The sequence below is a fragment of the Vipera ursinii genome (genome assembly GCF_947247035.1).
Source record: "Vipera ursinii genome assembly, chromosome: 9".
NCBI lineage: Eukaryota > Metazoa > Chordata > Lepidosauria > Squamata > Viperidae > Vipera > Vipera ursinii.
This window is the reverse complement of record NC_139523.1, coordinates 16,725,199-16,750,550: the sequence shown is the minus strand read 5'-3', so window position 1 is coordinate 16,750,550 and position 25,352 is coordinate 16,725,199. Positions and strand designations below refer to the sequence as shown.

At 41.5% G+C, this 25,352-nt stretch overlaps 3 protein-coding genes across 7 annotated transcripts in view; 1 reads left to right on the top strand and 2 right to left on the bottom strand.

The window, feature by feature from the left end:
* The window catches only part of EYA3 (EYA transcriptional coactivator and phosphatase 3), a 29,578-nt gene extending 24,303 nt beyond the window's left edge, over positions 1–5,275 (top strand). For all 5 annotated transcript variants that reach the window (XM_083369341.1, XM_083369338.1, XM_083369339.1 and 2 more), the window contains 4 exons: positions 626–740; positions 1,585–1,706; positions 1,883–1,983; positions 3,138–5,275. In XM_083369341.1, the coding sequence (XP_083225467.1) occupies positions 626–740; positions 1,585–1,706; positions 1,883–1,983; positions 3,138–3,218 (419 nt within the window). In that variant the 3' untranslated portion in view covers positions 3,219–5,275. The remainder of the gene's footprint in view (positions 1–625; positions 741–1,584; positions 1,707–1,882; positions 1,984–3,137) is intronic.
* Positions 5,276–6,603: 1,328 nt separating this feature from the next.
* Positions 6,604–13,049, bottom strand: XKR8 (XK related 8). Its single transcript, XM_083369350.1, has 3 exons — positions 11,619–13,049; positions 9,854–10,050; positions 6,604–9,202 (listed from the first exon to the last, which is right to left on the bottom strand). Exons 1-3 carry the CDS (start codon positions 11,939–11,941, stop codon positions 8,457–8,459), a joined length of 1,266 nt encoding a protein of 421 aa, XP_083225476.1. The 5' UTR covers positions 11,942–13,049; the 3' UTR covers positions 6,604–8,456.
* Positions 13,050–14,022: 973 nt separating this feature from the next.
* SMPDL3B (sphingomyelin phosphodiesterase acid like 3B) lies at positions 14,023–23,136 on the bottom strand. The gene is made up of 8 exons (XM_083369344.1): positions 22,707–23,136; positions 21,734–21,947; positions 21,184–21,281; positions 19,416–19,559; positions 18,874–19,046; positions 17,635–17,815; positions 16,788–16,921; positions 14,023–15,836 (listed from the first exon to the last, which is right to left on the bottom strand). The coding sequence occupies exons 1-8, from the start codon at positions 22,765–22,767 to the stop codon at positions 15,441–15,443; spliced, it is 1,401 nt and encodes a 466-aa protein (XP_083225470.1). The 5' UTR covers positions 22,768–23,136; the 3' UTR covers positions 14,023–15,440.
* Positions 23,137–25,352: the final 2,216 nt, after the last annotated feature.

The following is a 25,352-nucleotide window of genomic DNA, read 5'->3' as shown; positions in this document are numbered from 1 at the left end:
ATGGTGTTCTAGAAACATGACATATAAATAAATAAGATAAAAAATCTTTCCCAGCACAGTTCTCTTCAGTTCTTTCATTGAATACGCTCCCAGTGTACTTGCTGGCTATAGAATTCTGGGAATCAAAGTTCACACATCACAGATCTGTCCAGGAAATGCAGAATTCCATTTTTTGTGAAGTGCCGTCAGAGGGTTTACTTTCACACCGTGCTTTTTAACCACACCAAAACTATCCTCTTTTGTCAGTGTGGCAGAAATATATCCCCCACTTCCACCGCTAGCCCTATTCATACGCCATGAATTGTGAAAGTCATTTCACAAAAGACTTTTTTTAGAGAAGGGTAAGGCTGACTGGAGTAATAGGAGAAATTTTATATGCTTAAATGTATGAATTTGAACTCGGTTTCGACTTATTGCAGAAAGACAATTTGGAAATGAAAATCTTTTAAAAACCTGATGGTCTTAGTATATGAAAATTGTACTTTCTGCTGTTTTCATCAAGACATCTCTCCAAATTGAAAAAAAAAATCCCAATTTATTGAATGCAGAAATCACAAAGTTGGTCCCCGACACTAATAACATTTCTATTTCCTGATCAACTTCATTTGTTTTTTCCCCCCTCTAGCTCTCCTCAGTTCTGAGAAAAAAGAAGCACTACAGCGTTTAAGGGAAGATATAGAAGTGTTAACAGATTCTTGGTTGGGAACAGCATTAAAATCCCTCCTGCTCATTCAGTCCAGGTACAAAAATGAGAATCTGTTGTAGCAGAATAGTTCTGGTACAGTACCTGCTGCCACATTTGTGTGAGATGAAGTGTCTCATAAACAGCATAGTGTTAGGCAGGGGTCTTCAAACTTGGCCCTTTTATGACTTGTGGACTTCAATTCCCAGAATTCCTCAGCCAGGCATGCTAGCTGAGGAATTCTGGGAGTTGAAGTCCACAAGTCATAAAAGGGCCAAGTTTGAAGACCCCTGGTGTTAGAAGTGTCCAACCTGAACCCTAAAGAGATGTTCAGGTTTCACTGGAGAACCTTATAACTGGGCACCCAAACTTAAAGGTCACATCTGAGCAAGATAAGCCAGAATTGTTTAAAATATTTATATAACCTTGTGGTGATACACTCTTTGTTCTTCTTGCCAGTGGAATTCTGGAATAGCTATTTAGGATTCTGCTCTTGTAAGTCAAATATGGTTTGTTCATAGCTTATTAAAAGAGCAAGCCAGATTCCAGCGGGCCTGGCTGAGGAATTCTGGGAGTTGAAGTCCACAAGTCATAAAAGGGCCAAGTTTGAAGACCCCCTTGCTCTAGGCTTTGCAGGAGAAGCAATATATGCACCTGCTATTCATTCATGATTAAGAATTCTCAAATACTGGCCTCCTGCCATGACTAATTGCGGCCATTGCTGCAGAGGAGATTTAAATTGAGCTTCCTTTTCTGTTATTCTTTTCCCGATGCGTCTAGACTTCAGTTTATAGATTTTTTTCTTTGTCGTTTGTGTAAACAGATCTTTTACGAATAAAAGTAGCTCATATATCTTAGCTCCCACATATATCTTCTTTTCCTCCCTCTTGTTTTTCCTCCAGAAAGAATTGTGTGAATGTACTGATAACAACCACTCAGCTAGTGCCAGCTCTGGCCAAAGTCCTGCTGTACGGACTTGGTGAAGTGTTCCCCATTGAGAATATTTATAGTGCTACAAAAATAGGTAAGTGAATTACATCAAATTCCTCTGGGTGGTGTTGAGGATTCCCATTGAATGCAAACTGAATATGAAAGAAAGAAAAAGGAAGGAAAGAAAGAAAGAAAAAAGGAAAGAGAAAGAGAAAGAATCACAGTCAAGTATTTCTTTGTTTTAATCACAAAGATGTGTGTCCCTGGCAGGTAAAGAGAGCTGTTTTGAACGAATTATCTCTCGATTTGGAAAGAAAGTGACCTATGTGGTGATTGGAGATGGCCGTGATGAAGAATTGGCAGCCAAACAGGTGACTGTGGACTTCATTCTTTTCCCCCTCTTAGCACCCAGGATGGTCTGTTGTCTGTTTCTGCTAGCTCTTTGACTGCAGCTTCTGCTTCAGAGCTACCTAGTGCCTTGGCCACCCCCTCACCCAGGCACATCCATGACTGATGGGCTGTTAACTTTTGCTTTCTTGGGTGACTCCAACCCTCGGAAAATACAGTATTACATTTGCCCACATTAGTCAGCCCCATTCAGATTACGGGCGTGTATTCTTGCTGCACGATGACAGCTGAGTGTGGTGGCTAAAATGTTGGGCTTGGTTGGGGAAACCCAAATTCAGGTCTCCATGGACCAAGTAGCTAACATTGTGCTAGTCATACTCTCTCGGTCTAATTTATTTCACCGGGTTGATATGCACTAAAAATGAGCAGAGAATCTTGAGTTCCCAGAAGGACCGTGAAATATAGTTGTGATGATAACAATGACGATAAATAATAATGAAAGGATAGGCAGTCTGAGATCTGGAAGGTTTGTGTCCCGTCCCCCCCCCGAACCTTTCCCCCCCTCACCATCGGAAGTCCTTGTCAGGCTCCAAAAACCTAAGAAAGACACACTGAGGTTCTTTGAGCAATCTCCTTTATTACAACAAAAGAGAATATTTGTATCTCAGGGTTGAACTGTGGGGGGTCCTTGGTGCTCTCTGAGTTTGGTGATTTTCTTGCAGACTTTTCATTTCCCAAATAGGTAACATCATCTGTGCCCTAATAATTCCTTGATTGTTCCCCACCTATGGACAAAAATCTTGCCAAACTAAAGCAGACTAGTTGCACCATTAAATACTGAAATCCACTAGGGAGGAGCTGCCTTAACTCTTCCTCCCACACTAAGCTTGCTCTTGCTACTCTGGAATGCATTCCCTCCAAAGTACATTGCATCACACTCCTCCGGCAACAGTTGCTGCAAATTGTAGTGCAACTTCCCAAACATTCCAAAGTCCCCCCCCCCAAAAAAAAAAATAGAAAAAAAAACCTGACCTTGCCCATGTGCAGAATTTGATACCACCGTGCCCCCTCATTATGCAGAAAAAGCCTTAATTGTACCTCTTCCTTTACACCCCACCTTGTCCCCTTTGCCAGAGTGAGTCCCATTCCTCACAATCTGGTCTCTCTTCTTTTGCAGCACAACATGCCGTTCTGGAGAATCACAAATCATGCAGATCTGGTGTCCCTTCACCAGGCCCTCGAATTAGACTTTCTGTGAGGACCTGGGCCCAAAGCAGCTTGGCCCTGCTCCCAGCAGTCACCTCGTGGCTTAAACAGGAACCAGTCTGGGGACTTTCTTTTTCATCCAGACAAAGAAATGCAGCCAGTGGAAGTGTACAGCCGGAGGTTCTTCCCCCCCATCGCTGCTTTCCTGGGAGAGCCGACAAAGCCTTGGCAATGCAGCTCCGGTGCTCGAATGGTTCTCTGTGGGGTTTTTTTGGCAAAGGGAACGGGGAAACTTCCAGGTGCAGAATCTCCAGCAGCAAAGGTCTTTCTCCCTGTGTAGCCCTCAGTGGTATTATACTAAAGAAGAGAAAAGCAGTACAGTTTTGTAGAATACTTTTGCCCCCTGCAGACTTCTTTCAAGCTGTTAAATCGGAAAGGAAGGCAAACGGATTGTTTTTATTTTATTCTTTTTTTTTTTACAGAAAGGGGTCCAGACGTGTCTCCCTTCTTGCAAAGCTCAGAAGTAGAACTGTTTATATGTTAGGAAAAAATAATAAAATAAGGTGTGTTTGGAAGATGGGGATCTTCTCTTTCGTAATAAGCCAGGGACTGAACACATCCAACCATTCCCTTGAGGCACCATGGCTGTCCCCCAATTCTTTTTCTAGCAGATAGCCCCACTTGACTAGGACATGGCAGACTTCTTAAGTAAGGAGGACAAGATGCTAGAATCTAATTGTCCCATGCCACCCCTCTTTTCAGCAACAGCATAATTGGGTAATAAGAAAGCTCCTTTTCTTAGATCCAAGATGACAGCCTGCCAGTCCAGGAGTCCCCTTCAGATGCCAACTTTCCATGCGCCAAGGATAGTGTCCTTTTTTTTCTTTCTTATTTCTTGCACTGCAATTTTTGTGAAGCAAGGATTTGGTCAGAACAAGGTACCTAATGGAAGTCACCATTAGGTTACTAAATGGCAGATAAGAACAGTGGCTACTTGTTGGGAGGCGGTGTTGTGATTCCTTTTGATGCACGTGAATGGTAGACATTGATGGGGCAGATGGTGGGCTGCAACACTGAGTTGTTAGGAAAAAAGGTTCCTGTTTTCTTGCTCAAGGAGACACTCAGCCTCCTTGTTGCCCGGTGTCCTTTACAAATCCTTTAAAAGACAGTCTAGCAGTATTTTACTGGATGCAAATGTATTCTCCCTCCCAGATCCCCCCCCTCAGATACAGAATAGAATGAGCCTCTGTTCTGTTGAATCGCGTTCCTGCAGATTTTTATTTCTCAGCAAAAGTGAGGAAGTCATTTGCCTTGAAGGGCCCTTGCTTGACTTTGGAAATAATTCTTGTGCCTTAACTTCTTCCCGGAGTCCTGGAAACGTCAACTGTTGCGTGGAAAAGTGAGTGTAAGCCTGCATCTCTTCCGTGTTGAAAGTTAATCTTTTTATTCTATTTTTTTAAGCACTCTTAGCGTAGCCAGTGAATATTGAGCCACCAACAAACTGGCTCAAGAGGGTTTTTTTTTCCTAGAAAGAAGCCCCTTGCCAGGTTTCGGAAACACTTTTGGCCAAGTGGGAAGCTTTTGGCATCAGGTTCTGATTTTTGTAACGCCTCCTGTCCAACTGTCCAATATACATGAGCTGTTTTGTTTCCTAAACCACTCAGGGCAATGGTACATTTTCTGTATTAACTTTTATAAAAGTCGATTCAGCTCTCGCACCACTGAATTTGCTGGCTGCTTTTCTCTTGGGGCTTCATAGTTTGGAAACCAGTGTGTTGCCACCTTCCTTCCCACTGTTTAGCTTTCAAGCACGCCTATTTTTTTTCTAATGCAAAGGTGGATGGACATGCATCATCTTAAGTATGTGGGAGGCTGTCATCTCCCACCAAGGGTGAGAAATAGGCTGCAACTGCAATTGCATACCCTAAGCAAAAGTTACAGTTGCTGATTCTCCCTCAGGATCCTGTCAACATCCTGGTGTCAGCTGTGCTTATAATAGTGATTGGAGGGCATTAATGGCTATATAGATTCCTTCAATATCATGTTCTATGTAATGGCAACTGTCCTGTGAACTGGAAAAAAATAAAGTCTTTTATTTTCTATACAACCCTTCAATTGTTCTCTTCCCCCCCCCCTTTTCCTGGAAGTTCTACCCAGAATTGCTCACATGTTTGGATAGCTGGGGGATCGTGATTTCTCCCAAATAAGTGAAGATCAGAAATTCTTGCTGATCTACTAAAAATCATCAAGCTCTATCAGTCCACATGTCTTTTGCCCTACCATTACCCACGGGCCAAGTGGATCCTTTGAAAGAGGATTCTGACTGCTTTTATTTCCTTTTACTTTTGCCTCCAAGTATGTTCTTTGCAATAAGCTAGATGGGTGTGATTTTCTTTTTAGCTGAATGCCACACAAGAATTGGATGCCGATTCTGAAACAAGGCTCTAGGTTTTACTTACCTGTTTCCAAATAAACTTGGCCAGCTTGATCACATTTGTTTAAAAATGACATTAGGCTCTGGTAACACCAGCAATGAGTGACTTACGGCCTTTCAAATCTGATTCACAGCAGTTCCTGCCAAAGTGGCCAATTATGCAAACTGCTCAGAATTCAATATTGCTTCCCCATGCTTCTAGATCATTAATCTCAATTAAGGTTCACTGTGAATATATCCAATATACTTAAATCATGAAATCTCATATGATTGAACCACAACAACAGGTAAGAATAATCTTGCTTTTCAGACCTTTTGATGGCCTCGTGCACTAGCCCACGAAGAAAACGACTGGATTTTGAGCATTACATTCTATCAGGACCCTCGGCAGTCACCTGTAGCCATTTGTTTTGGATATGCACTTTAACTGACAGATTTTGGTACTGAGAAGTCACACTGAGCATAGTAAAGCAGTTTTCTCAGGCAGCTTATGGTCGAGGCCATGCTAATAAACCCATTAGCTGACAATTTGGCCCGTTCTATTGGAGCAAAATTTACCAGTTCTATGAACTTTATAGAACATGGGTCATATTCACTTATTTGCTAATAAATTGCTTTAGCAGCCCTTCACGCCCTTGAAGACAAAATGGACTTGCACCCCATCTTGGAAGTTGTAAGCTTACCTAATTTCTCTTTAAAACTTAATGGCATTCTAGTCCCAACCAACATAGTGCACATACAAACGGACAACGTATTTAGTTACCACTGTTTTCTAGATGTACTATCTAACCCAGGAGTGTCACAACTGCTGGCCCACGGGCCGGATGCATCCTAGCAAAACCGTTCCCACCCCGTTGGCAGCAATGGGAAAAAAGTCACGATAGGTCGCGACACGTCACATGACATTGCAAGTTTGACACCCCTGATCTAACCCCTTGCAGGCGCTGTTCAAATAGCACAGATGAACAGAAACTGAAATACTTTATTCAGTCTAAACATTTCAGAAGTGGCAATAAATTAACAGTTGCACTGAATTCACACTGAATTTGGCATTACTATATATGGGGAAAAAATAAACTGGGAGAGTTTAGTGAAAGAAGGGAGAGAGGTTACGACTAATACATCTACTTTCTGAAGTGAAAAGCAGGTGGGGTTTTGAATTTTTTTTAAATGCCTCTGTATACTAAATCCTTTCCTAGTGCTTTGCTATTCCTTGCACTCCAACTTCTGTTGGAAGCTGGAATAAACAGAATATGCACATCTCTGCCAGATATATTTTGTTGATTCCAATCAATCTAAAACAGGTCTCAAACTGCCAGCCCGCGGGCTGGATGTGTCATGGCCAGCAATGGAAAAAAAAGTTACGATACGTCACAACATGTCAGGTGATGTTGCAAATTTGACACCCCTGATCCATATACGGTAATTGTGAAAACCTTAAAAGTAACACTGACTTTTTTTAAAATTAGCCACATAAGGCATAGGAAGAGAGCTAAATCCAGAAAGAAGTGTTAGGCACGTTTTCCAAGCTTCCCTTCAAGATAAACCTGGAAACTGGAACAAGGGCTGTCCTCTCAAAACTGTTGAAATATAAACTCTTTGGGCACAGGTGGCCAAAATCAAATAGAACAGAGGGGAAGGACTGAAGCTATTCTAGCTAGTTCAGATGTTGTATTGAAACCAAATCAAACCTAATGTCTTCCAGATGTTTGAGAATTCTATTCCATCAGTCCCTGTATCAAAACATAATTACTGTGAACTGCCAAGTGTACGAACTTCCTCATCTCAACGAGATAGAAAAAGCCTCATCACCATGAACTATAGCACTACACCAAATTCTAAACTACAGTTCATCTTCATAGTGGTATGTTAAAGTCAGTTTATAGCTTATGCTTTAAGGATTATGTGTTTTTCCAGATAAACTGTGACAACCATAGAAACCTTGTATAGTTTTGTAGTTCAGATACTATGACAAGAACTAGTTAAAAGTAGAAGTGTGAGTTTGGAGCCCCTCTGATGGGCACATCAAAGAAAAGGGGAAGCATGTGACAAAGGCCATTTCAACTGATTTTTCCTGGTGAAGCATATTATCAGAACACAGGCAGGTGGGTAGCCAAGTACAGTAAAGTAAGGCCTGGATTTAAGATTAAAAGTGTAAAGTCTGAAAAGTGCACCAGAACCTTTTGCAATCCACAATAAGGTGCAAGTCACAGAATCCAGAATTAGAGGCATCAAAAGCAATAATAATGTGCCTATGGAACATCTGAACTTGCTAACTAGCATTCTTCACCTTAGGCCCTGTTTAGCCATATCTACTGATGTTGCTTCATATCTTCCACCTCTCTGCTAAAGATTCCCTTCAAGAGGACAGTTGCACCTTTGATGTCTCCTTTTTCTCCGATTCACAAACAGTTCTCCTTGCTCTGGTGACCTCCAAATCAAGTGAACAGAAATATGTGAAGGTCTGCATGAAACAAATTTTTTTTTAAAAACTTGGAAAACATACTAATGGTTTTTCTTAGTTTTCCCCCAGACATCTCTTAACTGGATAGCACTTGCATATCATCCAACACATCAGTTGAGAAGCAGCAGCAAAGGAAAGGCAAATCTGCCCTGAAAAGGTAGCAGAAAAAGCTGACAAGAGTGTTTTGCTGTGAGTGAACTAAGGTGCCATCAGCCTAAGTTGGTAACATCTACCTTGTACTTAAAAAAAAATCCTTCCTCGCTTATTTGGTTTGGCCTTTGTGTGTAAACCTGGAAGAAATATAGGCAAGGCTTCAATAGGCAAACTGGTACAAATGTTTTCTGAATCTAATTCAACTAAAGTCTTGTCTTGGTTGCCCTGGGCATAGAGGCTCATAGATAGATATCACTGACAGTCCCATTCCTTTGGTACTGAGTCTCTTCTGCCAAAGAGCCAGCAAAAAAGTTCTGGGAGAGTCTATATGTCCGATGGTTGATGACGGGTTCTATAACCATTTGCTGGACCACAGCAACATCTCCATACCCACGATCATTGATGTCTACTTCATCGTAATTACTAAGGGGTACAGTTTTCATAGTGGGGTGAAAACACTTGTAGTAGATGCATTTGAAGAAAATGCCCAGGGCATAACAGACCATGGCAGCCAGGAGTGCAGGACACACTTGGGAATCCCAGCTTGAGGGAATTCTGTACCACAACCAAGAGACAACAAGGATGACGCTATCTACAAAAAGGAAAGTGTGGTGAATAGTTGAGCGGTGGCGCGTTTTCCCCTCGGCCACGTTGAACCAGCAAAAATAGAGGATAACAGCTACTGTAGCTCGATAAAACCACTCAAAGGTGGCATTTTCCATTAAGTCTGTCTGTTGCAAGGAGACCCAGAGAAACATGACCAACCAGATGCCTAGGAAGTGGAGGAAAATGTAGCCTGAGAAGACTACTGCAAAGAGCGCCAACGAGAGAATGCGAGGACACATCAGCAGGAAGTTCCATAGGAAGTAGAGGACTGAAGACAAGAAGGCCAACTTGTGTTTGTCCCGCAGGAAGCTGCGCAGGGTCTGGTGGTAATCCAAGAGGGCCCAGGTGATACACAGAAAAGATGTGCAAATCCCGAGTACTGCAAGGAAAACAAGGGAGAAGGCAGTGGAAACAGAGATCAGGTTAAGGAAAAACCGCCCCCATTACAAACATCAAAGTATCGATGCTGAAGCGGGCAGCAAAAATCTACTCCTTGTAACTCAGGAATCTTTCAATTATTTAAATTACTATCATTTCTAGTGAATTCCCTATTTTCGCACTGTTATACATATTGACAGTAAAATCAAGAAGAAACATACATGTAGTCCTTGATTCAGGTCTGATTCCTTGACGACAGTTTGAAGATTCAATCTTAAATTAATTAATATTAAGATCTATCTTGTATTGTTATTTTGTGAGGGAATGTGTGGGTGGATGGATTTTGATTTGATTTTGAATGTCTTTTTCCAATTTATTGAACAAATTAATAAAGTTTAATCTGATGTTATTTCTCCACATTGTTTTTATATGTCTACAAATCTTGGGTTCCCCAGAGGCTGAAGATCTGGGCCACAAAAATGCTGACATCCGCTGCTGGATTTTAGTTATTTATTTATCAAATTTCTACACTGTCCTTCTCACCTACATGACTGAGTGGTTTACAAATAAAATGGATACTGCAAATAACAGGCATTTATGCCTGCAGAAGCTCACATTCCTCCAAAACTGGCCCCTCCCAATTGGCACTCACCTTGAAATATCTCAGCCTGGTTGGTGTGTAGAATGACGTAGATCACCAGGATGAGCTGAGGTGCACTTTCCAGAAAGGTCTCAAAGAGGCGCAAGAGACTGACATCGTGTGACAGGAAAATGGCAAAGGCCTGATGAGTTGCTGTTGCATCTTCAATCTTGCATGCCTGGAAACCCACCCTCAGGACACAGAGACACCTGAACAAGGCAACGCAGAAGTGTCTAAGGCAAGATTTGAAATTAGGAAAGCATGCAATGGGAACATTTCTCAAACAGCAGCCCCTAGGGCAGGGGTAGGCAACCTCGGCTCTTTTATGACTCATGGACTTCAACTCCCAGAATTCCTGAGCTGGCTCAGGAATTCTGGGAGTTGAAGTCCATGAGTCATAAAAGAGCCGAGGTTGCCTACCCCTGCCCTAGGGGATTTATTTAGTCAGTCCTTGACTTACAACCATATGTTGAGTGACTGAAGTTACAATGGAACTGAAAAGAAAGGTGACTTATGACTGGTCCTCACATTTATAACTACTGCAGTATCTCCATAGTCAAGTGATCAAATTTCAGGCATTTATAACTGGCATGTGTTTACAATGGCTGCAGCATCCCAGGGTTATGTGATCATCATTTCCAGCTAGTTTCCGACAAGCAAAGTCAATAGGGGAAGCCTGATTCATTTTGTCACTGCGTTTTTTTTAAGGGTTTGTCAGCTACGCACGTTTCACTCTGTTTTTCTGCCAGCTGCATAGTAATCTTATCAATGTAACCAAGGTGACACGTTTAACAACTGAGTGATTCACTTAACTGCAGCAATTTGCTTAATCATTCCAAAAAAGGTTGTAAAATTATGTGGAACTCATTTAACAACCACCTTGCTTAGCAACAGAAATTCTGATACTCAACTGTGGTTGCAAGTCAAGGACTGTTTTGTGTAGAGCTGCCACAGTGAGCCTGGCAGGTCAAAACATCCATCAACCAGTACTTTCTCTATGATGTTAGAGTATACAACAAAACATTTTAATAGGAGATTCTAAAGGATCCCTAAAAGTAATACCTCCTAACAGGCTTCACCTTTTTTCTCGTTCCAGGAAATATGCAAGATAGTGTAATTGACCGGACAATTCAGTTCACTCTTAATGCAGCCATTATGGCTTCCTTAGCTTAACTCAGTAGGCTAATTCGTGTTTATCTACTTTGGCCAAGTTCTTGTCAGCCCATCATTGCAACTTATGTCTTGAGCCTGCGTCCATCTAAACCACAGGTCCGCAACCCGTGGCTCCGGAGCCGCATGCGGCTCTTTCAGCCATCTCCTGCGGCTCCCAGTCCTCTGCCATGTGCAGTCCACCAAAAAAAAAAGTGGGACTAAAAAAGTTCAACCAATCAATTCAAATATGCAGGGTAGGTGCATATCTCGCCTTGGCTCCACTCTTCAGTCAAACCCTGTTCTGCACATGCGCGTATGTACGCTCATGCGCACATATTTTTTGCGGCTCCCGGTTTTTCCTTTTGTGAGGGAACCGGTTCCGAGTGGCTCTTTCACTGTTTGAGGTTGCTGACCCCTGATCTAAACAAAGCCAACAAAGTTACTTGAAAGTCTGATGCTTGATGTCGACTCTGGCATTTGGATAAAAGGAGTTTAGCCAGGCTGGCAGGGTGTGATGGAAAAGCTTGTTTGTTTAGCTATGTTGTGTAAAACACCCTAGGAGAAGAGTGTGCTGTGTGCAACCGCCCGGGTCAATGAACAGAAGCACCCCTGCTCCTCTTCTTACCTGTACAGGTAGCCGAGCTGTAGGAGATGGAGCAGCTTCGAAATCCAGGGGGATGGCTGGGAGAGGCCCTCTTTATCGGAGTCACTCCGGAACCAAGCCCAGCTAAAGAACTGGGTCGTCAGGGAGGAGAGCAGCAGCAGCCCCAGCACCAGCCCGCCCCAGAGCAAGTGGCCGGCTCGGAGGTAACTGGCAGCCACCCACACATCGGCCACCAAGTCCAGCAGGAAGGCGAGGGTGCCCACCAGGGCAAAGGCCAGGTCCAGAAAGCGAAAAGGGGGCGGCTGGGGAAGGCTGCAGCCAGGAGTGCAGCCGGTCCTGGTCATGGTCCCGGTGGACGGCAGGGAAAGGGCCTCGAGGGGCCAAAAACCTCGGAGGAGGCCTCGCCTACGGCGGGTTGCTGGGAGGAGGGAAGCGCCGCTGCCTTCTAGAGAAGCGTAAACTAGGAAACTTCGCCGGGATCCCCCCTCGGAGCCCTCCCTTCAGGCTCCCTTGGAAGCGGCTCTTCCTCCGGGCTTGCAAACGCCCCTTCCCCGCCCCGGGACGGACCACTCCCGCCCCCGCTCCGCTCCCTCCCGGCGCGCCTGGAGGGAACGAGGAAAGTGGGGCTTCTCCTCGTCTCCTCGACGGCGGCGGCTGGGGAGGGTCTCGGAGCAGGACGCCCGGGGCGCTGCGTGGCCTCCCCGCCTCGCCTCTCCCGCCGCCGGGCCTGCTTTGCCCGGAGGAGAGGCGGGACCCAGTGGGAAGAAAGTTCCACCCGCGACTCGCCCGGCTCGGAAGCGGGCCTCCCTTCTCGGCTGGAAGGAACAGGCCAAGACGGTAGCCCGCCATCCTCCCGTCTGGTTGACCCCGAGACGGGTTGCTGGGACCGTCTTGAAAGGGAGGCGTCGAGCGAGGTTGGGTCGACACACCTTTCACACGTCGGCTGCAAATCCCGGGGTTGCGTCTGCCAGATACGCCAAACTTGTCAGATGGGTTTTCTTTTTGTTTGGCATTGAGGCAGGTGACTTATTTTTTTGTTTTTTTCTTGCAATGAGGCCGGTTTTTTGCATCTGGAGCTGTGGTGCAAAAGATGGCGGGAATATCTTCGATTCAGGTTCCAGCGTTGTGATATCACGCGCCTTCTTGCAAGGCGACAGAGACGCCCATAGTCCACCCTTTCCTCTTTGATCTGTACAAAGAAGGCTCTGCCAAGTGTTAATGTGAGACTTCATACCCATTAAGCCCCCCCCCCTCCAGTCTGGGTTTATTCAATTAAGAGTTGAGTGGCTAATAAATGTGTTTGTGTGTATATACATATATACGCATACATATGCATATACTGAGAGAGAAAGAGGTTCGTGGAATACGAAGCTATAAAACAGAGCTAAGAAATCACGACAGAAAAGTTGGAGTTCCCAGCAAGAAAAAATTGGATAAGGTAAATTCCGGACCTTGCTAAACACTTTCTCACGCACTCTAGTGTTTTTATTCCCTTTTTCATGGGATGAGTAATAATGTAAAATGCCTAATTGTTGCAAGACCAATGGCTCTCATGACTATTTAATTGTTTTCAATTTCTACATTCTGGGTTCTTTTTAAGTATTTTGAATCATGCAGTTCGACACGTGCTGGAATTAAAAAGTTAATTCCCTCAACTCTTGTTTCCTTTTTATCAGCGCTCAAAAGCCCAAGTTAAACACATTCAAGGCTAAAATCCATTGAAGACATTGTTGGAGTTAATAAGTTGTCAGAAAAATATGCCTAGAACTGCTCTGTAATTATGGGGTTTTCTATGGAGAACATACCATGTTTTAGGGCCTAAAATTTAGGCTATATTTATGCAGAACTATGAAAATTCCAAAGGTTCACAAACTTCAAAGTACAACTGTAGTTCCCACATAAATCAGTTGAAAAGATTTAAGGATTATTTATTTACTTTGGAGCATTGGTATATCCCCTCCTCTCATTTTTTATATTACATCTTTTTCTATAATTGAACAGTCAAAGTGACTAGAAAATAAGTGCAAGTAACTTCTTCTGCCCTACATGTAAATATTATCTTCAGGTTCCAGGATATCTTGACTTTTGCTTTGTCTCTGTGAAAACCTGAAAAAACATTAAACAATAGCTGTGAAATGGCTGATCCTGACTCAGCCTTTAAGTTCCTCTATTATTCCATGTAGAATATTAAAGTCTTCAATATTTACCCTAAGTTATTTAAGTTCCATTATGTCAACAAATGTGTGTGTGTGTGTCGCTGAAGTTAAAAGCTTGCCTGCTCTAGCCACTGTAAGGAAAATTGATCCATGGGTCCTTTAATAATATTTGTAAAACAACACACCAGATTCCCCCCCCAAAAAAAAATCAAAATGGCTTACCAGATATGAAAATCTGGACATGGTAGCATGGTGTACTGTAGGCAGAAAGATTAATAGTTTTGAATGTATACTTTTTATTTCTCTGTTCAAGTTCTGCCTTTCTACTGAGTTGAAATTTTATGTCACAAAACACAAGTCTTCCCTTATTGCTTTTATGGCATTGTAGACATAGGATAAAATAGGAAATGAAACAACTGAAGCATTGAGATTCATGTGCTTGGACACTATTGGTTTTTTTTCTTAGAACAGTTAAGTAGAAGCCACCTCTCCTTGCCCACATATTTTTCCATTGCCTATTTCCTTTAAAACATACATGTGAATTTGGATTAGCATTATGTGCAAACAGTCCACTTAAAATACTTTTTTTTCATTATAGTTTGTTGTTAGCTCCCATAGCTGGGTTCACAAACACAGTGTATGAGATCACACCCAAAACATTGTACCAAGTCAAAACCAACCCAACCCAACCACATTTATCTATTTACTAATGTGGACTTTTGAATGTTATTTACTGCTTGGGTCACAGGTGGATTACAGCTCTAAAAATATAACAGTCTGCAACCTAAAACCAACCATATTACAGAGCTGCTAAGTGGACTTCTCAGCAACAGCTCTCTAGAAGAGCATGTTTACTTCCTAAAAGTTAAGGTTCTATATAAGGAAAATTCCCCCTCAATTTTGGGCAGTAAAAACCCAGTTGAAGAATGTTTTGAAATTTTACTGAATCTATGATTCCAGGGTGCCCTCAGCAGAAGATAAAAATTTCCAGTCAAAAGATTGTGCTGGTTTACACATATTACATTTTTCTACACATTTTATGCAACTGAAGACATTGGCATATAAATAATAACGCTACTGTTTTCAGTTGAACCTGTTTCACTGAGTCCAGTTCTTTATAGCTTTAAGATATCAAATCAAGAATTCCACAATGTCATTTATTCAGCCTGGAGTGGAGACATAAAATTGGTATCAATGTATTGATACCAGCAGTTTCATGTGGGTGTTAAAAGAGAAGTCCATGCTCTGGGACAGTCCATCACAACCTCTCCTTTTTTACTAACATCAGTTGGAAGTACCCTTTTATGACGCTGCTACTCTTAGAAACTTTGTCACTTAAGTGTTTGGTTTTTCCAAGGGAAACCTTGCACCCTCCCAATGCAAGAAAAAAAATAACTTTGATATGATGATGATGTTCAGATGAGTTTGCAGTTCAAAAATTCATCAGAAATGGATGGTCTAAATTCTCAGGATGCTGGCACAGGAAACCCTATACTATTTCAGACAAATGGTTTTTCAGTCTCTTCTTAAAAACTTCCAGTGTTGGAGCATTCACAACTTTTGAAGGCAAGTTGTTCCACTGATTAATTGTTCTAACAGGAAATTTCTCCTTAGTTCTAGGTTGCTTCTCTCCTTGATTAGTTTCCATTCTATGTTTCTTCTTTACTCTTGTGGAATCCACGTGGTTCTATTTGTGGCCCAGCTTGCTCAAGACATCCAAGAGGCCTAAAGTAATGAGACTCATTGTGGGGCAAAGTAAGAAAACGTACAGAATTGGTGTTGCAGCTGCAGCACTTCTGGCTGTAACACACTGACTGTATCTTTCAAAGTCAACTTCTCTGATAGCACAGATGTGATCTGTCTGGCAGCTGTCATCGCAGTATGTGTTATCGTACTGAACTGAATTATATCGGTAGTACTTCTGAAGCTGGCCTTCATCTTTCATAAGCTTCTCCAGAAGCAGATGCATGGAGTGAACAGAACCATCCAGGATCTGGTATGCCTCTGTCAGGCTATATTCTTTCTTCCACTCTGGAGTACCCATGTTAGCATGAGTGAGGTTTAAATAGTAAGTTACTATATCCTAAAAAAGGAACAGAAAACATTTGGAAGAAATACTAAGAAATCTATATTAAAACTGATCAGAGCGAGCTACAGGTTTGAGCTGCAGAAATTCAGATAACTATGCAATAGCAAAAAAATACAGAGAACCCAACTCTTTGGTCCCATCTACTGGATATTTAGATTTTTGCAGCCTGATGTGTAACCTTGATGAAGATAGTGTAGGTGAAAAACAGGTGGAACGGGGGCAGAGTTAAACACATCATCAGCTTAGAGTCATTGTGTTCCCACAAGTGCTCCAAGTCCAACCCCTCTTGAATTCTTAACGAGCTAATTCATACCGAACTTTAGTTGATCAGATTCTTGTGTATAAGCTTGAATAAATCCTCTATGCTACAACCCAACTAGTGGTCCTGATTCTTTGCACCTGACAGATAGCCATTATAAGCAGGCATATACATAGAATGAAGGCTACTGCTAAGCTTGTAAGCCGCCCTGAGTCTTCGGAGAAGGGCGGGATGTAAATGGAATTAAAATAAAAAAATAAATTTCCTTTGCCCTCTTGTTAAGGCAGCTGAAAAGGAGATTCAAGCCACTCTCCACCTTTCTTCATTTGATTTTCCTGTGCTGCAGCAACCAGGACATGACTGGGTTCTCCATGGCAGGATACTCAGTCAGCCAAGTAAACTAAAATTGCATTTCAGGATTTTTTGAATCAGGCCCTAATCCTTCTGACGATCAGCAGGATCCTCATGACTATTGCTCGGCTCTCTAGTCTACAGCGTCTCCCCTGTCCTTTCCCAAGGCTGTCAATATGAATAGGACTCAAGTGAGTCACAGTAAACCACCTCAATAGAGATCAGCTAGAAATTTCTAGTGGGCAAAATAATTTGCCCTCAGTGGATACACGGATCACCTCTGGGTCAAGCGCCCTAATTCATGGAGACAAATATAAATGGAATTCTCTTTCTACCTTCACGAGCAGAGTCTCACGGTCATATTTAAAAACACGGATCCCAGGGTTGTTGGCTCCATTCTGCACGCCTGGCAAGGTTGTTTTCCAAGGTGTAACTGCTGGAGCTAAAAATATGACACTGATCGGGGAATCTAAAAGAGGAAACACACACAGACACACATTTAATTTTGAGGACAGATTGTTGTTGTCAGTTCCATGCCAGACCATAACAGGATATAATCCATGATGGAGCAAGGAGTGATATGCAGACTGGAATAGTGGCATTCAAGTCCCAATAATGTATCAATTGACAGGTAAGACAAGGAACTGCCTTTGGCAATGCAAAACTTGCATTCGCTTTTGGGGCACCCTCTCTCTCTTAAATGGGTAGGGATTGGAAAATAACACAGCCATTCAATTATGGCTCTCCTTTTGTGAAATATACTAATTGCTGGTGGATTCTGGCACAGAGCTCATCCCTGGGCAAACATTATTTCATTTCTCTAGGCTTTTTTTGGCCGCCAATGTAAGGTAACTGGAATTTTTGTCGAATAACAAAATAACAGAGTTGGAAGGGACCTTGGAGGTCTTCTAGTCCAACCCCATGCGCAAACAGGAGACCCCATACCATTTCAGACTCTCCAGTCTCTTTTTTTTAAAGAGACTTTTTTAAAAACTATATTTCTAAATTGTATGACATTTTTGTCCAGTTGTCAGGTTCTGTAAGACACATGACATCTTTAGTCAGTTGCCACGTTTTCAGCAGGATCCAGTCCTGATAGTTGCCTTCCTGTAAAGTACGTTTGCCCCACAACCCTGTTGCTCTACAGACTGGAATACCTTCAGAGAATTCCAGAGGACGTACCTGTGTTATCATAGAACATTCTAAAGCTATCTGTATGGTGATGCCCAAAAAATTGTGCTGCAATTACAGCATGATGTTTCTGAATGATTTCTGTATATCTTTGGTTGAAGTGTTTACGGAACCAGGGTTTGCCTCGTTTCTTTTCAAAGACACCAGGAGGAACATGCCCAATAATATAGACCTGGGATAAATAAGACAAGTGATAGTTAAGGTGGGGGGAGGGGGAAATGACACACTAAAGACCGGGATACAGTTTCCTAGCGTTCCCCTCCCAGGATCATCAGCTAGCCTGATCAATGCTTTGGAGGGGGTGGCCAAAAACAGAGCTAGCTCCAATTTTCTGCTTTTCCCAATATCCTCTCTCAAGCTATGTTCTCTCATCCTATATAGACCTGGAAATCCCGTTATAGAAATTTTAAGTGATTAATCTACAACTAGTTTGGTTCAATCTGAATAGGTTTGATACAAACCCTTCTCCTAAACTGCACAAGGAAGTTGGACTTAATAGTTTCCAAGGCCCTTTGCTGATATTACAATCTATGATTCATACTCTCTTTGGCTAGATTCATACATACCACCCTATGTCGTAAAGTGGCTTAATATATTTATAAAATGTTTGTCCAGTTTTCATTATTAGAAATCAAACCATGCTTATGGCTTAGCATGTAATGTAAACCCAACTAATTATAGCTTAAACTATGGTCTGTGACTTAACTACGTATATATCCTTTGATTCCCTCTTGAAACCACAACATTACTGAAATGTGTTGACATTCCAGAGGTATACCTGTGGTGCCTTGGTGGAGCAGTGGGCTAATGCCTCCTTGAGTAACACCAGCTGCCTGCATTTAGTGCAGGTTCGAGTCCCACCAGGCTCAAGGTTGACTCAGCCTTCCATCCTTCCGAGGTAGGTAAAATGAGGACCCAGATTGTCGGGGGCAATAAGCTGACTTTGTAATAATGCTGCTTGGGGGGGGGGGGCCGAAAGCCCTAATAAGCAGGCATATACATAGAATGAAGGCTACTGCTAAGCACATTTGATTTGTGCTTCTTAGATTGTAAGCCGCCCTGAGTCTTTGGAAAAGGGCGGGATATAAATGGGATTTTTAAAAAAATAGCGTCATACTGCTGAATGTATTTTTGCAATTGAGTTGAGACATTATCCTGCTTATAATTATCTGTCCCCGAAAGGGTTAGAAGTATTGTTTAAAGCAAGGAAATAAGGCAGCCGAAAGAAACCTTTTCTCCTGCTTCTGATGCCTTGGTCAACAGAGTTTGCAGCCACTGGAATTGGCCTCCTGGATCCTCCAGACTCATGGACCAATTATTACTTTCATAGTACAGATTGGTGTTGAGGACAATTATTCGCCTCCTTGGTCCAAGACCAGGCAGCAACTGACTGTAAAAAGCACCTGCAAAACAGTGAATAGATCAGTTTGGATCAGAAAATGTATGGTAGGTAGCAGCTAAGTTGGTCAACTGGATTCTTTAAATGGGCTACTAACTCCAGTTCATTTTCTTATAGCCCCTTATGTAATAATAATAATAATAATAATAATAATAATAATAATAATAATAATAATAATAATAATAATAATAATAATAATAAATTTAATTTCTATACCGCCCTTCTCCCGAAGGACTCAGGGTGGTGTACAGGGCAAAATTAATATAGATTCAGAGGAAAGCATTTGTGTGTGTGTGTTTGTGTGTCAACTGCATTTCAGTACTGTCTCTCAGGGCCAATTGAAAATGCTACAACACAATCTGCCATCACATACCTGTTCTGAACTTCTGTATGGAGGGCTCTTTAAGCCAGGGGCGCCATAGTTCTGCTGTTGCATTGTAGATCTTGTTCTCCTCAGCTGGAAGCTGATTTTTGGGGTGGAAGTCATGGTTGCCCATTGCTGGATAGACCTGAGTATCTGAAGGAAGCAGGAAAGAACACAGCTTGGTAGAGAATAGTATAAGAAAGCAAGCCGATTTGTCCCTGAACACAGTAAAGCTGGCTGTGAAAAAAATGTCCCACAGTAGGGAGAAGCAAACCACACTAAGCCATGTTTTGTCTTAGCCATCCTAGATTGATCTGATGCTAAGCCACAAGCATAAATCTTTACACACAAATCTGAATGGTGGAGTTGACAAAGAGGTCATATAATGGTTTCCTATGATGCGTGGACTCAAAATTCCTTTTTCAATCAAGCTCTGAAAAGGGGTACCAGAGATGGTATTCCTAGGCACAGAGTAATCACAGTTAGTATAACTTTTATCTGAAACTACATTAATTTACAAAATGTGGACCTAGACAGGAGAATCACCAAACAAGGAGATCAAGCCATAGATTGAAATTAACCAGGAAGGTACTTTAATTTTATCAGATGGTAAATTCATGTACTTATGGAGCTGAACATATATAAAGCCAAAGCAAAAAGGATTCTGAACCACAGTGAACCTACTCTATATCTCAAGTGTATCTCAACCTTGGCCACTTTAAGATGTGTGGACTTCAACTCCCAGAATTCCTTAACCAGCATGCTGGTTGGAGAACTCTGGGAGTTGAAGTCCACACATCTTAAAAGTGGTTAAGGTTGAGAAACACTGCTATATCTGAAAAATCAAACAACCATATGAACCCATAGCTACGATTTCCTATGCTGTCTGCACCAAGTCACACTATGGAGAATTGGCTACATTTTCCCCCTAAAGAAATATATTGGCATATGTAAATTCTTCCCATTATCCTGAAATAGGAACATATTTCTTGGAGAAACCTGAGAGAAGAGTATATACAATCTTGTCTGTACTTGCTGCTGCTTTCTCAACATATTTCCAGTAAACTTCAAAGACAAATATTCTGTTATTTTCTTGCAAAATCTGAAACCTCTGTGATGGCTAGGATTTTTGAAATTTGCAGCCTCAAAACATTTGGAATAAAGCAGTATGGGAAGGCTATTCTGCTCCTGCTGCTTAGTACTAATTTAGACTATGAGATTTTTCTTTCTAAAAGTGCATGTTACATCTTTTCGGAACCTTATATAATCTTATTTTCAGGACAATGAAGACCACATGAAAGCAAAATACATATGATTTAATTAATCAGGAATATGGAATTGGCTAGTAAACAATCATTATGTTTCTGTTGCACATAATACATGAAAACCAGACGGGATAAAAATCATCATCTTCATTACTGTAATATTTTTTCATTCAATTTTTCTGCTAAGGTGATATCCAACATATTTGTACCCCAATGGAAATATTCAAATTCTTCTCTGTTTTCTAAGATTGTGCTAATAACGTAATCTAAACATCTGGCTGTGCAACCAACCATAATAATGGCAATTTAATAAAAACTTTGCACCAGAACACTTGAAGAACTTCACAAAAACATCACATGTGTACCCTTTTGTCTATGTTTTCTTTCCAGTACATAGGTCTTATATTAAATGTATCATGTTAACTTTTATACAAAATGTAAAATGCTGCATTTTGTTGTGGTCTTTCACAGGACTTAGCTTGTTATTGCCCACTTATTCTACTATTTTATACCTGGAAAGACTTGTCTGATTAGGTTAGTCAGCTTTTTTATTATTTCCAACACTGTTTCATCTCCCAGCTTTTCATCTGGCACATGAGGAGTATCATCTCTAGAAAACAGCAAAAACACATTCCAGTAAACCCCACAGATACTAAGCATAAACCTAGATAAGCTACATATAAGAATAAAATAAGTATATATCCCAGGTCTCAACTATGATTGAAATTAGCCTAAGGAGACAAAAGGGATAGAAATCTACAAAGACATACAGTAGATGTAGGTATTCCAATCCATTATCTCTGTTTTATTCTCAACCTCATTTAAAAAATGTCTTCCATCACAGGTAACATGCAACTATGGGTGGTATATAAATTTAATAAATAGACAAGCTATCTCTCTTGAGATATTTGCACGGGAATCCTGAATGGTTATCATATTCAAGTAAATTATTAAGAGAATGAATGAACAGCCATTCTTGAATGGTTAGGCAGCTAAGGGGTTAAATAAAAGTTTGTTTTGTTGTTTACTATATGGCATAGGACTCATGCTATTTTTTTTTACCCAGTCCAAAGAATAAAGTCTGGATCAGGAAGAATCTTCTTCATGGCATAAATAGAAGAGTTGATAAGAATCCAGGGAGAGTCACACAAGTAATCACCCCAGGTTCCTGCACTGATCACTGGCTGAGTGCCAGCAGATGGACACACCTTCAAGGGATCGGAGGACTTTTGATACTCTGGGTCAAGATGAAGGTCTGAGATATGCCAGAAGGAACCTGCATCAGCAGACAGAAAATTCACAATAAAATGGTTCAATATTTGTTTCAGTTTTTGTATTCCCCAGAACCAATGTTCCTTATTGCAGACAGCAAAATGTCTAGGACTGTTCCCATGTAATTGCAAGCTTGTCCCACGCTTGTCAAGCCCACTCTGCAAAATTATTCATCCTCTTGTCTTGAACTAACTTTTTTCTCTTGGATTTTGAGTGGTGTGCCTGAGCCGCCCTCCAAAAATTAAGTAGCACTATAAGTCAAGGAATGGATGGGGCAAGGACGACCCTCAGCTTGACTTGATTTACAGTATGTGTGGCTCAAATGAGTTCAATGGACCGAGTTAATTATAAACACAGATCAGTCCCTTAAAATGAAGACACATGTCCAAATGGAGTCTCTTCATGCCAAATATAAAACATGAAACAAATAGTAAAGATTAGCGTTTGCAACTAAATCTTTAAAAGGCTGTTTTGCCAACTGAGTGGCAGTTGCAATAGCGCAGAACTTAAGCCGGTTTCTCTTCATCTGATATGCCAGAAGAAAGGTTACAGCTAAAAGCAAATCGATTAAACAATGAATACGATTACTTCTGTGTAATCTTCTTCTTCTGTCATATTAAAACAATAATTTAGTGGCAACTTCTGAAGAAGCTCCTAGGGTGGTGCCCATATCCTGTTCTAGTGTTGCCTCCTAAAACTTATCATCGAATTGCCATTCTTTAAACAGACAACTTTCTCAATAAAAAAAAACCCTGGAAAATACCTGAAGTGGCCATTACATTTCTGCAATGCATCAACAGCAATAGAATCTTCCAAAAGTCCATTTTGGTTTCGTGGCCAACAAGCACCGAAGATCTGCTTTCTCTTCTGTAGGTGCAGCTGTGGCAATCCGTCAGCCTTTTTACTCTCCTCCCCTATGTTCTTTGACTCATGGCTTACTAGAGGAACCGACTTAGCATCAAAACTTGGCATCTCTTCCAGCTTAGCAGAATCCTTAGAAAATATTTCAGCAGTATATTATTTGAAGGGAAAATGTAGCTGAGGTTTTGGGTGTTGTCAAGCTTTATATTATAGTATTTACAAGCCTTCAATCTGTTACTAAGCTCTTTGTCATTTGACAAACTCTTTGCTGACGTAGCAGGATGGAAAAGTTTACTTTCTGGCAGAGAAGCTTTGGTAGTTGGGGAGAGGTAGGTGAATGTTCCGGTTCTCTGCCAAAAACTACATCAAGCAGCCCAAACTGATCTAACTTGTTTAGAAGAAAATCTTAGACATGTTGCTGCTCAAATTAAATCCATGAAATTTTACTTTTGAAATTTATATAGCCCCTTCAAAATTTGAGTTGGGCAATGAACAGATCAATTCAGGAGTTCACGGTTGGCCTGTAGTCCATCACAGCTGGAGGAAACCAGGTTGGGAGGTGATTTCTAAGTCTTGTTCAACAGTTTACTTGTTTATCCAAAATCTTCCCTAAAGTGCCGTTTGCAACTGACTTTCTGAAATGTAAAACTTGGTTGCATTTTTTTCTGGCTTTTTCCAGGGCATGGCTTGCAGCTGTCCACTTATCCTGGTACATTTGTATCTTTATTTCAACAAAAAGATCAGTGCAGGAATTGAAAGGAATAAAGTATTAATTCAGACATTTCTAATGAGCCTAAAGGTTGAAGCAGAAGCCAACTGAAGATCAAAAATAATATATATCTTATCTAAGTATTGACAGGTACAAATGTGAAAAGCAGAAGTTACAAATTGCAATAGGAAATATCAAAACAACTATAGGAGACGACTGTGCTAACAGAAAATTAGATGGTGAAAGATAGGATATGGACAAAGGGGCTTCCTGGAACACGGGAAGGACAGTGGTTTTAGGCGGTCTGGAAAGTTTATCGGATGATTAGGAAAGGGGCGTTGAGTGTGATAGGGAAGGGGGGAATCTGCGTCGGGGATAGGATATAAAAATGTGTCAAACAGCTCTATAAGTTGTGGCTGAACTCCTGTGTGTGTTTCAGTCCACCAAGCCTTTGCAAACGCTTTATTTTGAATAAAACTTTGTTGCTGGAATTCCAAGGGAGTTTGTTTGTTTTGGGATCTTGAGCCACATTCCAAACACAACTGACTTTCTGAAATGTAAAATTTGGTTGTATCTTTTTCTGGCTTTTTCCAGGACATGGCTTGCAGCTGTCCACTTATCCTGGCACATCTGTATCTTTATTTCAACAAAAAGATCAGTGCAGGAATGCTTCAGAGGCCTTACTGACAGGGAAAAAGATGCAGTTCTAATCCTCACATCTGGAAAAATAGCTAAGGGGTATATTTAAAAAAACAGGTCTAAAAATAGATGTTTTGTGCTGAAACCTTTTCATACCTTTGAAACGCTGAGGTAAAAAGAAAAGTGTCTGGAAAGTTGGGAAGGATCAGCAGAAGTTTCTACAAATTCGTTTAGATGTATGGCAGTTCCTCTTTTTTTGTAGAAAATAAAATTGAGGCATTCCTCAATTTTAAAAGAAATTTTTTTAAAAAAGTAATTTTAATTTTTTTTAAAAGAATTAAAAAAATATATTAAAAAATCCCCTATTTTATATTTAAAAAACGTGTTTCATTAATCACAGGTTTCAGCCAGTGAGCTTCACAATAGAATAGACCTTCATATCAAACAAAATAATGCAGAGCTTAACTGACTCTAAAAAGGGATAAAACCTTCAATTAACGAAGGTTCGTTAATGAAACTAAAAGTGCGGTTCTGCAGATACTTTCGCTTTTCGAAAAAGGTATGGCCAAATGCCAGGGAAATTGATAGCCACGACAGAAGGGTATGTTTCCCAGTAATAAAGACAAAATTTCCCAAATAAAATCTGAATGCCAATACAGTCTTACAGGAACTTCAGCTTCTTTCCTATTTTAAGGAAATAGCCCAGACATGTCAAACACAAGGCCCGGGGGCCGGATCCGGCCCGCAAAGTGGTTTCATGTGGCCCGCAAAGCCATCCTGGAAACAGTGAGGGAACGGCCCCCCACTGCCTTGGCCCTGGCCCAGAGACCCTCCTCCTGCCAGAGACCCTCAGATCTGTCCCACTCCTGCCCAGGCCCCCATAGGCCCCCTTGATGCGAACGATGTAGAGCTGGCCACGCCCAGCCAGTAGGCCATACGCACTCTAGCCACGCCCACCCAGTAGGCCACGCCCAGCCTGGCCATACCCACCCGGCCCCCTGAAGGCAACCGCAATGCTGATGTGGCCCTCAATGAAATTGAGTTTGACACCCCTGAAATAGCCCATCCTTCCCTATCTGACCTGGCTGGGGGGGGATACAAAGAGCTGAAGAAACTACACATCCGTAAAGAAATCAGTTAGTTAAAGCCGAAGTAGTTCACTAAGTCCCCAACCCACCCACCCACCCCCCGAAATACAGT